This window comes from Cinclus cinclus, chromosome 3 (genome assembly GCF_963662255.1).
Source record: "Cinclus cinclus chromosome 3, bCinCin1.1, whole genome shotgun sequence".
Taxonomy (NCBI): Eukaryota; Metazoa; Chordata; class Aves; order Passeriformes; family Cinclidae; genus Cinclus; species Cinclus cinclus.
In genome coordinates, this window is record NC_085048.1 from 24,242,110 (window position 1) to 24,257,721 (window position 15,612).

General features: G+C 36.5%; 1 protein-coding gene across 5 annotated transcripts in view; it reads right to left on the reverse strand.

Moving 5' to 3' along the window:
• BMP5 (bone morphogenetic protein 5) overlaps window positions 1-15,612 on the reverse strand; it is a 53,508-nt gene that overhangs the window by 21,794 nt on the left and 16,102 nt on the right. For all 5 annotated transcript variants that reach the window (XM_062488555.1, XM_062488553.1, XM_062488554.1 and 2 more), the window contains 2 exons: window positions 6,925-7,117; window positions 2,493-2,641 (listed from right to left, as the gene is read on the reverse strand). In XM_062488555.1, coding sequence (XP_062344539.1) covers window positions 2,493-2,641; window positions 6,925-7,117 — 342 coding nt within the window. The remainder of the gene's footprint in view (window positions 1-2,492; window positions 2,642-6,924; window positions 7,118-15,612) is intronic.

Sequence of the window (15,612 nt, forward strand, 5' to 3'; positions counted from 1 at the left end):
AAGAAATATATCTACACAAGCAATTGCCTAAAATGTCTCTGATAGATAACTGTAAGAAAGATTACTTTTAATGGTAGTGATAACAATTTAGTAGCACCTGGAGTCTCAGCTGCTATTGGTGCCCCATACTGGCTGTATGAATAAATCTAAAAATTAGTATGTATACAGACTTGATTATCCAGGACCACAGCGTAGCACCAGAATAACTCAATCAGGGATCCTCTTACTAAACAGAATCCCATTTAGTTTAATGATCTGTTGCAATAGAAAGGTTAATGGATCAGGTCTTATCTTAAATATCTCTCCAGTTATGGGGAGAGTAGTACTATACCTCCTGTAAACTCAGCTGACAGCTGGAGGCATGAAGAAATGTGCTTCAGACCAGCCTGGCCTGAAGTTCGCTCGAGCCAAGGGAAGGTTTTTCAGTTGATTTGAAGCAGTCCCTGAGCTCTCACAGAGAACTGGTTGGAGGAAAGGTGGGTGGGGTTCTCTGGGTTACGAACCGAGCCCGCTGCATACTGAGTGTATAAAAACTCATGTTCCATCTGTACACAAACGTGTCATTCAACTGCTGGTGTTTCTAATCGCTTCCAGAAGTAACAGCAAACCCAATAAAAATAATCAAAGCCTTAAGAGCAAAATTGTAAGAGCATGAAAGGATGATTTTGCTTGCACTAAGCTGAAGTGGCGTAGCACAGGTCTATCCCATAGTTTTGAAAACTTTAGTCCCTAGAAGTGGACTCCTGGTATGAATAAATTGAAAAAGGGAATAGAAAATGAGAAAAAGGCAAATTCCTTCACAAGTCAGGTAAGGTGCAAAAGGTAAAGCTGTTTGTGGCTTTAGAATTTAAAATAGAAAATTATCATCTTTCTGATCTTGGGAGTAGGACAAGGGAAATATTTACGTGAGCTATTCTTATACAATTTGTTCAGTGTATTAATTTAAAGGTTTCCTTTTGCGCATACAAACTTTCCTGTAGTTTACCAAATGGATGTAATTTTGAGGCTAGAACCAACAAATTGCTGGTTGCAGGGTTTCTTAATGAATGCCTTTCATGGATATTTAATTTTGAACAATTTCTGTGTTCAAATCTCCTGGAAAAAAAATAAAATTAAGGATTCAGTTTATTCTGGAGCAGGAAAGCTGGCCAGAAGCCAGCCCACCTAATTTGGATTCCTAACGGAGGTGTCACCTCCCCAGAATTGTAAGAGTTTTAAAATGGCCTCCCTAAACCAGGCTGCCTAAGAGATCTGCTCCCCATGCAGCCCAGGCTCAGGAGTGGTGCCTTTGAATGCTGGGTGAAGGCAGCAACAAGGTGCAAGCAATACTTTGCATTGGTGGCCCCCTTGTCCACTGGCTGTTCTCTGCAAAGGTAACTTTAGATGAAATGGCCATGAGTTTTGGTGCAAGCCTGCCAGCTCTCTTTTTAAGCATCGTGCCTAAAGGACAGTTTTTGCATAACTCTCCGGCAGCCAGGGCACTTGCTGAAAAAGTACAAGACGCTTTGTTCACAGCCCAGCTGAGCCTGAGGGAGAACTTAGATCAAAACCAATGACAAAAATGTAGCCAGAACAAAGAAGAAAAAAATATTAATCCTTACACCAGGGTTTCTTCTGCTACTCATTAACATTATGTCAGCTAAGGTTTAGATTAACTGGCATCATAGATCCCTTGACCTCTGACATAAAAAGCTTTTTGACAAAAAGAGTTAAATCTGAGTTTGCTTGTAAAGTGGTATGGATTAAGTGAACCATCACAGAAAAAACAGCATATAAGTCCCTTTTTATTAGTTTCTAAAGAAGTCTAAGTAAAGAACATTTCTTCTAAAAATATTGTTTTGCATTGAGATGCATTTTCAAAGTTAATGAAGAGCATAACTATGAATAATGCAGTAGCCCAGTACATTTGTACAAAACCCCCCACAGCTCAAAACTTTCTTTTTTTATAGTGTTTTCTTCTGATTTTCAGCTAACCACAATTTTCAAAATTTCAAATTTTTTACCCAGTTCAAGATAAAAATAAAATAATAATTTTTAAATTTCAAATTAAAGAAAACCAATTCCCACGTTACCGTATTGTTAACCTTTCTTCAACATCCACATCAACAGCTGCTATACTTTCTGAATGGGTCTGAGGTTTATTTGATATCTTTCTCCATGCTTCAGCCCAAGAAGTTCTGCAAATCTTCCCGAGTTTCTTGAATGTAATCATCAGTGGTAGAAAATTAAAATGGGACTTAATTTTGTACATAGGAGCTCTTACCCTGAACTGAATTTCACTTGATTCAGCTAGTTTTATAACTGACATATTCAACAGAATTGAAAACAGTGGAAAATTTGCAGACCACAACAGCAGCAGGATAAGATTTGCGTTATTTGCTTATAAACTCTCAGTGAATTGTCACCTAGTCAGATGAAAAAACACCCATCCAGAAAAGAGTTCTACCATGGTTTGACAAGAGCACACATAGGATCTATAGTTTCAATCTTACCATCCGCAGTCTCAGCACAGAGCTGCAAGCCCAGGTTGTTCTGTGGATTAATCACCCAGTGATTGCTGGTCACAGTAATGTCAAAAACAAACCAGCCCACGTCAGAAGCTTGAGCCTTCCTTGTGTCTAACAGGAACAAGTCTGCATCCCTAAGTTAAAGAAAATAGAGAGTTAAGGCATTCAAATATTGTTAACTTTTTTCCTTAATTTCTTGCTGACAGTAACTTCTTGGAGTCCAAATTAACAATCCTTTGACATATCCTCATTATGACACAGTACAGCATGTGCTGTAGCTAACAAGCAATTATTAAGTGTAATACAGGTGGTATTTCCCCTAAGAGGCCTTTCTGAAAAGAGTTTCAGCATGAAAAAAACTTCAGCTCTGGAAAATCTGAAAAGTACAACTTCCTGATATAACTGCTCAAAATCCATAATTGAGGCTGTGTATAAAAAATTCATCTTTCAACATTAGAATGTCTCAGGAAGATTCATTTTTATAAACTTTTCAGCATAAAAGACAAAAAATTGTCAAAATCACTTTTCAATTTCAACTAAAACTCAGACGCATAGCATTGCTAAAAAGATCTGTTGTTAATAACATATGAGGGCAGCTGTATCATATGACAAAACAGGACTAGATGGCAGTTCAGACAGTTTCCTATTACTACAGATGTTTAGAAAATAAGACTCTATATCAAAGCATAAATTACATATCTATTCAATAATAAAATTATTACATTTTAACCCTTAGTTCCCTGATATATTTTCAAATTTGTTCCCATGAAATCTTCCAGTAATTCAGAAGGGATGCTCAGGGGAGTTAGCATGATTGTGCTACTAAATTTTTAGTATGGGTCATTTATTTGTTCTGTTTTCACATATCTCATGACACAATTGGTTCCTGATCATCATCTGTATTACAAATAATTTAACTGCAATAACCAGACTAAACCGAAGATATTTAACTCTCATCAGTTTCATTCTACACACTTCAAAGCAGTATGCATTATTAAAAATTGTTGTCACCATTTAACCTTTTAAACCTAAATCTATTGTTATAGAAATACATTTATTTTGTGCCATAAATAGTAGTCAAAACAGTAAGATACAAGAAAAACTGTTTTATTCTAATTTTTACTGTACAAGTCAGCTAAAGGCAGGCTTGGCTCACAAAGATCTGGGAATTGTACTGTTGCCTTACAGACAGAATAAATATATGCTTAAAGAGCAAAGACAGACAGAAAGAACAAGCTTTGTATTAAAAAAAATTGATTTAAAGTTGCTAGTGTCTTTTGAAATTTTGGCTGTTAAATACTGAAGAAAATAAGACCAAGTGAACTATGACAAGCATGTGTTTACTTACTCATGAGATACATCTGCAAAATCAGGTTAAAGAGCTCAGAAATTAATAAGGAACATAATTTAAAAATGAATTGGAAGTGCTTTTTTTCAAGTCACCTTTTATTATCTTCTGTTAAAGGATAATCTTTTGCTGGGGTCCTATCACTTCCATTCTAGTAGAACTGTGCTAATGACCACACAAGGAGAAAATCTACATTCCCCCTCTGGAGTTAACATTAGGAAAATCTTACAATTCAAAAGAGCCTGACCTGCTATGCTAGCACTGAACAAATTAACAACGTACCACAAGCTCATAAACAGTACCCTCTGGAGTCTTAAATGCCAACATTTTTTCTTTAATAAGCAGTTTTATCAGAACTTTAATCCTAAAAAGTTTAATTCTGACTAATAGTCTTTGAGACGTTTATTTAGAAATACTTTTGCATCACTCATTTGATTTAATAGAAAGCTGTAAAAGTGTTTGGGATACAAAATACTACAATACCGCAGTGATATAATTCCAGACTTGTCTTTTCTCCCCCTAGAATATATAATTGTTTTCTCATACAAAGTCTTTCCATACCAAATCCAGGACTGATACTATATATTCTTAAAATCACAATGTTTCCCATGCCAGATCAGAATAAGACAATACTAATGGTCCCATCCAGAAATCCCTAAGAAGGACAAATTTTTTTCTCAATGTGACTTTACCACTTCGTAGTGCAGCAAAAACTCAAGCTAAAGTGTCTTTGGTATTGATACATAAATTACTTACCTGTCTCCCTGCAATTATAGTGATCTGGCTAAGATAATTAAGGAGACAGATTGCTCTTACTCATTAAGGGACAACTTACACTAGGACCTGTGGCTCAAATCCCCATCCAGCCTGTCCTTGAAAGCTTCCAGGAATGTGGCATTCATAACTTATGTGGGCAACATGTTCCCGTGCCTCCCCATCTTCAAACTTCTCACTCTCCCATTCTGCAGTTGCAGTTTCTAAAAATTTTGCACCTAAAACCTCATGTACATATGTAGAACAATCTCGAGGTGACAAAGTCAAGAAAATCACAAGTGAAGTCAGGGCACAAAAGCAAAAGGTGTGGCTTTGTTGAGGAAAAAAAAATCCTGGGAATTTTTCTTGGGGTCTGGAGACAGCAAGAGACTTGTGGAAAAATTTTCTTGTTTCTAATTTGAACAGTGAGGAGCTTATGTTCCTCTCCCATCCTATTCCACTGAGACAGTTGCCTATAATATCTCTACATATGAGTAGAAACTGACCAAATCAACAGTAGGAGAGAAGCTCTTAGTCTACATCTGAAGCATCTGTAGTTACACTGGTGAAATCAAATGCATGGCACATCATTGCCTGTTCCTCCTTTCAGCATCATGCTTCCATTAGAGGACATGAGGCCATTATAATTGTAAATCCATATATAAAATATTTATAAATTTCAGTTTATGCATTGAAAGAAATCAAAAGAATTGTTTAACACCTTCACAGAGGCAGTTGCCATTTGATCAAGTCAGATAATATTAATTATGATTTTCATCAGAGTGGTAAACAGTTTTGCTTCCTCTAAAACAGAATACAAGCCACCTACTGTGAAACTATTCAAAAATTTAAAAAGAAAACATCAAAAGTGTTAGAACAACTAACTTTTCCCATTAGTTCATAAAAAAATCTGAGTTCTCAGGTGAAGAGCTTTCATCACCTTAGCCTTGGCCTGTGCTCTTTAAAAAGATGTGTTTTGTTCCTTTCTGCTTCATCACTTCCTCCAAGAAGTTTCTTTTAAAACCTATGTCAAAAGAACTTTTTTGGAATCTGAAGATAGATCTAAAAAAAAATAAATAAAATAAAATCCCACTTTATTTTCTTCATCCCCAAATTTACTATGTGAAAGGTATTCTGGAAGGATGAGTTCTTTCCCTCCTGTTGATTCCATTGGTATAAAATCAATCCCTGTTTATAGACATAAATATTTTATAACTTAATGTTCAGAGATCTGACCTGGAGGGTACAAACTAAAGGTTTTGTGGGCAGAAAAGAGATTTGTACTGTGGCCCAGCCTTCAAGCTAATTTGTGATGGGACTTTTATTTCCTCCAGAATACTCTGCAAGTTTAAGCTGACATTTTCTTTGGTGTTGCCAAAACTTCCTGAGATAGAAATCGGTTCCAAGATGAAGAAGAGTTTTTGTTTATCTTAAAACAGAACTTCTTTTTCCCCACTTTTCTGAGAAAAGACGTAAACTAATTTAATTTCAATCCCCATATTTTGGGTCTATGTAGCTTTTTCAGAAGCATCTTGGAATTGATACTAGTTTTCAATCATAATTTTCAGGTATTTAGCTACTTTACCTGGTGAAATCTGCCGATTTACTGAGATCTTGTAGAGTTTTGGAAGCATGTCATACACAGAGTTCTGCAAACTCAAATTCAGGGGTTTGCTCATGTTCATCATATGTGGCACTTAGGCATATGGTTTAATGCTGGATTTGGCAGTGTTAGGTTAGTGGCTGGACTCAATCTCAAAGATATTTTTCTGTGACTTGTTTTACTTTTCAGTTAAGCAGCAGCATGTCTTAAGTATGTACATGTCATCTTCAAGTTAGTGCATGAGTTTATATTTTAATTGTCTTCTGCAGAATTGTCAAACACAAACAAGAAAAGCCATGCTTCTTCAAAAGTAATCAAAGTTATACAATCTTTCTGCCTCTAAGGGGCTAAGTGAATCTTGGCTTGTAGTACTCCAGTGTCAGCAAATGGTGCATTTCCCAAATCCAGACACTTAGACTGTGAGTGGGATTCTGCCATCTGCTCACTGAGAACATGTACCCTCACCTGCTCTGTTCATGGGCAGATTATTTGGTGAACTTGGACATTTACCTGGAATAAATTACACTTAAGGTAAATTTTATTCTTGTTCAGTGTCTGCTGTTGTTGCCTAAGGATTTATACCGAACAAGCCACAGTGGTAGCAGCAGCAATGCCTTGTCAGGTGTACACTTATGATTGATTATTGCCTCCCTACTTAGCACGGGCAAATGAGATGGTATTCAACATGTGAGGAGTCCATGCCAGGGGGGTACCTGTTGGGATACTCCTTGATGATCTGATATATGCTAATCTGAATGGTTTCATTCTCAAAGCGGCTGTGGCTCCGATCTTTGTATATCCGGAATTCGGCGGCAGTCACTGCCTCTCCATGAGGGATCTGAGTAAGGTCAAAGCGGAATTCTTTGTAGTGCCTTCGGTGGTGGGAGAAGTCCTTGTCCCTTTCAACTGTGAGAAAAAGAATTGAATGTAAATTAAAGATGTGAAACAAATTCCTATTTTCCGTGATTAATGGAGCATTCCCTCTGCTTGGGGGTTAACAAACATGACAATATATAACTGTGCAAATAAGAAAACCACAAGCCCAGACGTACTTCCAGTTAAAGGAAATTCCACCAGCCCAGTATCTTCAGTTCAAAAGGGAAAAAAACCTCCGTGGCTTTTATATAAATTCCAGAAGCTGGAGTGGAAAGAATATTGAAAAAAGCTGAAAATGGGCATGTTGTAAACTAACTAGAAATATGGACAAACTAAAAGCTGTGAAAGGATTTAGGACTTCAGTTAGCCATAAGCACAGCAATAGCTGTCAGAACTATAGATGAATTTGGAAAACAGTAATTGCCTCTAATAACTAGCTGATGAGAGGAATGCAGCTCATTTCCGTTTAACATAATAAAAGTGGTACTAAAGTGCACTGCCACAACTATATAGTTAAGAAGCAGTTAAGTCATATAAATTAGCACAAGTTGTACTCTAATGGCATGCATGTCATTGTTCCAGTGCTCAGAAGAAAGAACTGTGGGTAAGAGCCAAGTGGTTCTGGCACCCCAGTAGCATAGGATGTACAGTTCTGGTCTGAGAAACCCCCTCAAACCTGTTCTTGGTGGGCAGGTGCAGCTCCCACTGCTTCTGACACTGACACAATTTAAAATAAAAGAAGCAAACCTCATGATTACTTAATTGAGGTTTCTACAGAATTTTAAGAGGAACAAACCAGAGGATTTTAATTTACAACTTGTGTGGGTCTATTTCCATTTTCCTCTGCTGTTCTGATTCTAAGTTAGGAGCAACTTTTGGAATGGAATGTATGTTTTGATGTGACAACGGAAACTACAGGCCATAGTACTGGTTGATGATCACCCTATGGGATTAATACTTCAGATTTTTAAGGATGTGGAAAGAAAAATGATCCATGGTTTCCACTTCCACAAAGTACAACATATCATTGACCTATGAATAAGCTGCGCTCCGTGGGAAGAGAGTATTTTTCTCTTCTGGAAAAGTTCTACCTGCCCCGTGACATACATCCTTTGTTTTACTGATGGTGGACAAAATCTAAAACTCAGTTGGGATTTGGTTTGGATAACCAGCTAAATACTCAGCTTCCCTAGACACTGTCTCCTCTAACCCCAGCTCTTTTATTGCATTTTAGTCCTCAGATCTGAGAGAGGAACCATGTCAGTTCTGATAAAGCACATATTTGGATTACTAAATGCAACATGTATAAATAATGTGTATATTATTATAATATTTATACCTACATGGTCACATATGCATCCCTCTCAAACGATATTTTTACCTACATAATGTGTATGCGTTTACATGTATATACATATAATTATATATATTTTATATATAAAATTATATACCTGGATTATTATAATGCATATGTTGTCTTACATAATAGAAATGTACTAAAAGGTAACAAAAAAAAAATGGGCTTGTCATATAAGGGTATAGTTCTGGACATATTAAAGTGAGAGCTATTGAACTAAAAGTATTTAACACTGTTAACACTGTTTTCAGAGCAGTAGTTACTAGTTAAGTCACCTGTGGTCATGTAACTAGTCCTTTACAGTGTACTTCCCTGTCACATTTTCAAAAATTTAAACTCTCCTTGCTTTCATTAGTTTTTTTTTTTTTCTCTGGGAGGCAGGGGGGAGGAGAAGGGGACGTTCCACGTTCAAATTTGTGTTGCCTTAAGAACCACCAAAAAATAAAACACATAGGCTATAGGAACACTTTATCTTCAGTGAAAATGAACTTTCTCCTGGCTGACAAAAGGAAAATTGTCTGCTGTGAGGTTTACTTGGCTCAAGTGCATATTTAGCTTACATGGGCTTGCCTTCGAATGCCATGTAGAAAAAGTAAAGCAGAAAAGCAGCAGAAGCATGTAAACTGGCTGCTCTGTACCTGAAGATGAATGGGCTGCTACTGAAGAGAAACAGGATGCAGTCTATTTAGCAGCTCCACTGCCCAGTCCTAAACTGTGAGATATATACAGAGATCTGACTTAAGGTTTGGGAGTTGTTTGCTTTTTTTTTAAATACCCATGTAAAGCCTTTCATTTCAGAGGAGCTTGGCAGACATTAGCATATGCAAAAGCACTGAGCCGGGAGGGTTTTTTCTAGTACAGAGTCTGCTGCAAGTTTCTGAGAGTATAACTGAGCATTTCAAAACTGTCATGGAACAGATATGTCAATAACCTTCAAATGAGAACTATATTTAAAACAGACTTAGGGTAGCACAAATCTTTTTGCTGTCTCTGGATAGTATTTTTTCCAAAAGTATTTACCAGTATGCATGTGTAACAAAGCACAACTCACTATGAATAAATATTGAATAATGAGACTGAATAAAAGGTTTAAATGTCACTGCTCCCGGACTGATTGATTTTTATTTGGGTTTGAAGCTTCCTTTTGTCTAGCTTCTACCCAGCTAATTGTTCTAATTAGTAACATCACTTTAGAAACAGTAGCTGTCTCCTTATATGTTATACTTTGGACAGAAACCGCCACAATATCCCTGTTAGTATCACTGGGGATCTCTCAGGATCATTCACAACTGCTGAAAGAATACTGATAGACACTTTCTGGCGGGACTCAAATTAATTGCTACAACTCACACAGATAGTACTTATCTGTGTTTTCACATATATACCCAAGGAAGACCCAGCACTTTCATCTGAAAGGGACACAAATTCAAAATTTCTTTGTTTTGAGACAGCATTTACAGGCAGGCCAGGACTTCAGAGCAGCAACAGTTTGTAGAAGTGAAGGGTTGTAGGAAACAGGCACTGAACAACACTGCATATACATCCCGAGTTCAAGGAGGTCCCATTCTCTGCAATTAATCCAGAATTTCTATCTGCAAATTTATATCAGCTAATATATAAAGCAAAAAAAAAAAAAATGCATACAAATGTAGACAACTTAAAATCTCGCATTTTGTAGCAGACAGTAAAAACTCAGTGATGGTGATGTTGCAATAATGACCAACAGTTAGAATGGCAGCCAAGGTAAAAAAGTAAAATATTATTTCATGATATTGAATATTTTATTACTGAAAACAATACACAAATCTTGATTCATTCTTCATTTAATAAATGCCTTGTCAGGCAAAACTGTGAATGCTCAGTAGGAAATCTGTCAGGTCCTTTGTCCTGCTGAAATAGTATGAAGTGCAGGAAGGCACAATTTCTCAAATATTTTTATTTCACAGAGTAGAGCTTTTCAACACTGGCAGCCTGAAAAACACAGGTTAAGATTTTCAAGTATTCAATCCTTTCAGAATGTTCTCATGTCATTCCAGCCCTGCTCAGTACTTCTGCCAAAAATGCATTTCTGTGGGACAAATCACAGCATTTAAAACCAGTTGACCAGAAAATCACTATTTTTTTTTTTTTAATCATTGGAGGAATATAATTTCTCTAAGTAAAAATTAAGTAGAATATTAGGGTCAATGCTGATTACAAAAAAAAAAATCTTTCTTTGCTCTCATTGGTCAGGATTCTTAGCACTGACTTTTAAAAACATTATTTTTATACCACCTGAAATTGATATATGCAGCGCTACAGTTACATCAGACAAATCATGGCTCAGGGGAATATCACAAACACCTGTGTGTAAGATGGGAAAGAATGATGTTTTCCACCCCTGTGGCAAATTGATGAAATATTCACACTGTATCAGTACTAAGTCCAGTTCCAAGAACAAAAAAGTCAAATTCACAGGAAGAAGGTATTTTGGAAAAGAGGTCTTCTTTCACACCCAAAGAAAATATCATGCACTGATTTTCCTTAAAAAACTATTTATTTTATGGGGAAAAAATAACAACTAAAAACAACCAAAGCACTTATATGGATGTATAACAAGTAATCAGTATTTTAGAAATTCAGCTATAAATATTTGATTACATTAACTGAACTTAAGAAATATAAAAACTGCTAGCAATGAGTTTAGGTCATAGTGCATGAGGGACTATTAGATGTGCTCTTTCATTAGTGATTAGCTCCACACTGATATGTGCTTCACTTTTCCTGAAGATGTTGGTGTGTGGCTGTGATATACAGGCAAAATGAAAGTTGCTTTGGAAAATGGGTAACAAACCAAAGATATGCAGAAAGACATGTTATAATAAGATGATTTTACAATAGAGGATGCAAGGATCCCAACTGGATTCACAAACAGTGAAACCTCACTAACCAAGTTAATGTCACTTTTTAACTACTAAATATATGTGCCAAGGCAAAATGGAGGGTCTTACTGACCCGTGTAACTATAAAGGGTCATTTACACTAATCTCACTGAATCTCACTGTTTGACTCGAAATTCTTTGTATAAGTACTAAGTAAACCAGTCTGTTTTAATCACTCCAAGGTGATAAAGTTTACAGTAAGCTGATACACTACAAACGACACTCATTTACATCTTGAATATAATGAAATGATAGTTTATCTACAGTGAACACTTGTGGTTATCTGACCAAAACAGGTCAAATGTTCTAGTCATTTTCTCCTGAAATTACTCAGTGCTGCCTCTAATGACTGATAATTGAAAGCAGAGACTGGAAATATCAAATGTGGTAGGTGACAGATAAGCAACAGATTAATACAAGTACTCTGTTACAGGACACTGAAAGGTCAGAGGCCCTAGGAATTAGCTATTGTGCTACTGTGAAAAGACAGACATCAAATAGCTGTTTACCTCTTGCTCTTCTCTCTCTCATTCTAATCCCAGTACCACAGATGAGACTGTTTAGAGTGACTCACTTTTCATAAATTAAGACAATAAATGTTTAGTAGGGTATGTGGAAAGGTGAAAAGTGGTTCTAGAGAAGCATACAGGGTAAAAAAAAACCACCAAAATAAAACAGCTCTGCTGGATGTAAATATTTGAATGAAGTGCATCTGAGAGAAGTTAAGGACATTCACCAGAAGGTAATTCTCAGTTGAACAGAGACCAGACTACAGATTCCAAAACATGTATTTTAATGGTTTTAAGATTTGCAACTTTTTTGGCTTGTAGAAAATGAACATCAACTTTAGAAAATCACTCTATAGTGATAGCAGGCATACCATTCCTCCTAAAAATGTAAAATCTAGTTACTATTGAACTAAGTGGCAGCCATTTCATTATGCTCATTGGCCTTTGAACGAGGATTACAGTCTTCTAGATAAGGTTTTAAATCAGGCGGACTTTTAAAGTTCAAGAATGAAGAAAAATAACTTCCCGATGTGGTGATTAAAAAACAAAAAAAAAAAGCACTAGTCTGTGATTCTACTTCTCCGAGCACTGCTGCTTTACTAGGTTTATCTGTTTTTTAGAATGCTAAATTTCCTGATCTGACCTCAGGGAATCTATTTTAAGTTGGACGTTGAAATTGAAAAAAAAATAGTCACCTGCCCTTAAAGCATTGTTTTGGACACCAGAGATGGATGCCTGATACAGTCAGTGGAGAGACAATTCTGTTTGTTAAGGGTCAGCTGTCTTGTACCAGCCAGTAAACAGAACAAAGGAGTTTATTTACATTTCCCCTTTAGTCCACTGCAGCACCAGAAAATCAGACTGAGATAGTCCTTGCTCAAAGGACAGTTCAATCCTTATCAGCTGATTTCAATGGCTGTATCCTAACTTGCCAGGATGCCAGTAGCCCAGCAATGGGACATCCTGAGCCATTCCACAGAAGAAAAGCAGGGGTTAAGGGCCAAAAAATGAGAATGAAATAAGTTTTTGCTCCCAGATCTTTCTTTTATTATTTGACATTAGACATTTACCATTTACATTGCCATAATCATTCAGTTCAGTGCTTTAACGACAAAACTTCAGACTTATACACCCAAGTGCATGTCTTCCATTTAGGATGAAGTAGTTGTCGCCTCCGACACACGGTAGGATGGTTTGCGCAGCTGAAGTTCTGCTAAAGATGGTTATAAACTCTTGAGAAGGGATAGGCAAGGAAAGAGAGGCAGTAAGGTAGCCCTCTGTATTAGGGAATGTTTTGATTGCCTAGAACTTAATTTTGGCAACAATTGGGTTGAGTGTTTATATGTTAGAATCAGAGGGAAGGTAAATGGCAGATATCCTGGTAAGAGTCTGTTATAGACCATCCAGCCAGGATGGAGAGACAAATGAAATGTTCTACGAGCAGCTGGGAGAAGTCTCCCAATCGCCAGCCCTTGTTCTCGTGGGGGACTTCAACTTACCAGATGTCTGCTGGAAATACAACACAGCAGAGAGAAAACAGTCCAGGAGGTTCCTGGAATGTGTGGAAGTGAACTCCCTGACACAGCTGGTGAGGGATTCAACTAAGGAAGGTGTCCTGCTGGACATGCTGCTGGTGAACAGAGAATGACTGGTGGCTGATGTGATAGCTGGAGGCCTCTTGGGCACAGCAATCACAAAAGGATGGAGTTTACATGGAGCTTTTAATTATTGAAGAAGTAAGGTAAAGAGTCAGCAGAACTGCTCCTTTGGACTTCCTGAGGGCAGACTTTGGCCTGTTTAGCAGGTTGGATGGCAGAGTCCCTTGGGAGGCAGACCTGAAGGGCAAGAGAGTCCAGGAAGGATGGACATCCTTCACAAGAGAAATCTGAAAGACTAGGGGCAGTCTGTTCCCATGTGCCAAAAGACCAGCCAATGGAGAAGAGGAGCAGCCTGCCTGAACAAAGAGCTTTGGCTGGAAATCAGAAAAAAAAGGGGGAGTTTATGCACTTTGGAAGAAGGGGCAGGAAATCAGGACTACAAGAATGTCATGAGGTTATGCAGATAAAAAATTAGAAGGACCAAAGCCAAACTATAATGTAATCTGGGCACTGCCTTCAAACGCAATAAAAAGGTTACTGTAAATACATCAGCAACAAATGAAGGGCTAAGGAGAATCTCCCTTCTATGACATGTGGGGGAAAACACAGTGACAAAGGATGAGGAAAAGACTGAGGTACTTAATGTTTTCTTTGTCTCACCCTTTAATAGAGCTGGGCCAGTTCCCTGAGTGCCAGCTCCCTGAGGCTGAAGACAGGTACAGGGAGCAGAATGAAACCTCAAAGTGGTGTACTTGTCAGTGAATACTGACATAATACTTGGAGTCAATGGTCTTAAAGGCCTTTCCCAATATAAATGATTCTGTGATTCTGTAATAACTTACGTTAAAAAAATTTAGGCAGAAGTTGAAAATAAGAGTCCCCAAAATTACATTCCACATATAGCCCATCTTAGACACAAAAGTCATTGTCAGAAACTTAATCTACCTTCAGATCCCCTTCCAGCTGGAGAAAAGCTATTTCCTTTATCAGTGGGGATTTTGCTTAATTAGAAAGGGCAAGTCTGGAGAATTTCTTTTTTTTCATTCCAACAGTTCTGTTTCTTAAAAACTGATCTATTGCAGTACTTTTCATCTGAGTCTCTTTGCATTTATTATTATTATATTAGTTGTTTTTTTAAAATAACTAAATTTAAATAATTAATTTAAAATAATTTAAAATTCAATTATAAAAATAATTTACAGATGTGGTTTTGAAATAATGATGTAAATTACTTTCACATTGAATATACTTTCTTTTCAAAACACAAAGAATAATGTTTGATCAGTTATATGCAGAAGCTAGATATACTGCAGGAAATTTAATTATTTCACTAAATTCTTTATTTTCATGTCACCTACTGACATCAATAAACAACATTTTCCTATTTTGTTTACCAAAATTAGAAGCAATTTGAAAATTGCTTGATGAAATATTGTGCAGTTAGTGACAGTTTTTATAAATGAAATATTATTTATCAAAGCCAATTTTTAGTAGTAGAACATCCCTTCTATAACTAAGCAGACTTACTGAACTGTATGAATTGCATAGTAATTCAAACCAAAATAAAGTCAATGAAAAAAACCTTCAACAATGGCAGCAGAATCTAGAGCAGGAAGGAAAAGAGAAAGCATAATAAAAAATCAAACGAACAAAAAACCCCAGTGCCTGTCTCTTTTCAAAGCAAATATTTAACTTGTTTTCTTTCTTTAACCCTCAAAGAAATTCATTTCAATATCCCATATTCATAAAAAACGAAAATGTTAGAATATAATAATGTATTTTAACCAAGCACTGAGTGTTACATCTTTTGAGAGTGCTTTTTTATTATTAAAATGTTCATTTCTTCATTTTGTTATTGTAGTCAATAAGATCTCATAGATCCTTGCCAATTAACAATACACACATTTCAGAATCTTAAAGTATTGTAAAAACTAAAATAGTAATGAGGTGGAATTTCAAATTATGTGATTTCTACTTTGTAATCCCCTCAAAATGTGCATGTAATGTTTTCACTTTAGAAAGTGATAGACAATACCCAAATAATGAAATTTATACAGCCATGCTAGAATAGTAGTGAATATGTAAAAGGATAAGTTTGGTGGTTTTTTCCTATGAAATATTATAAGAATTAGAACTCAGT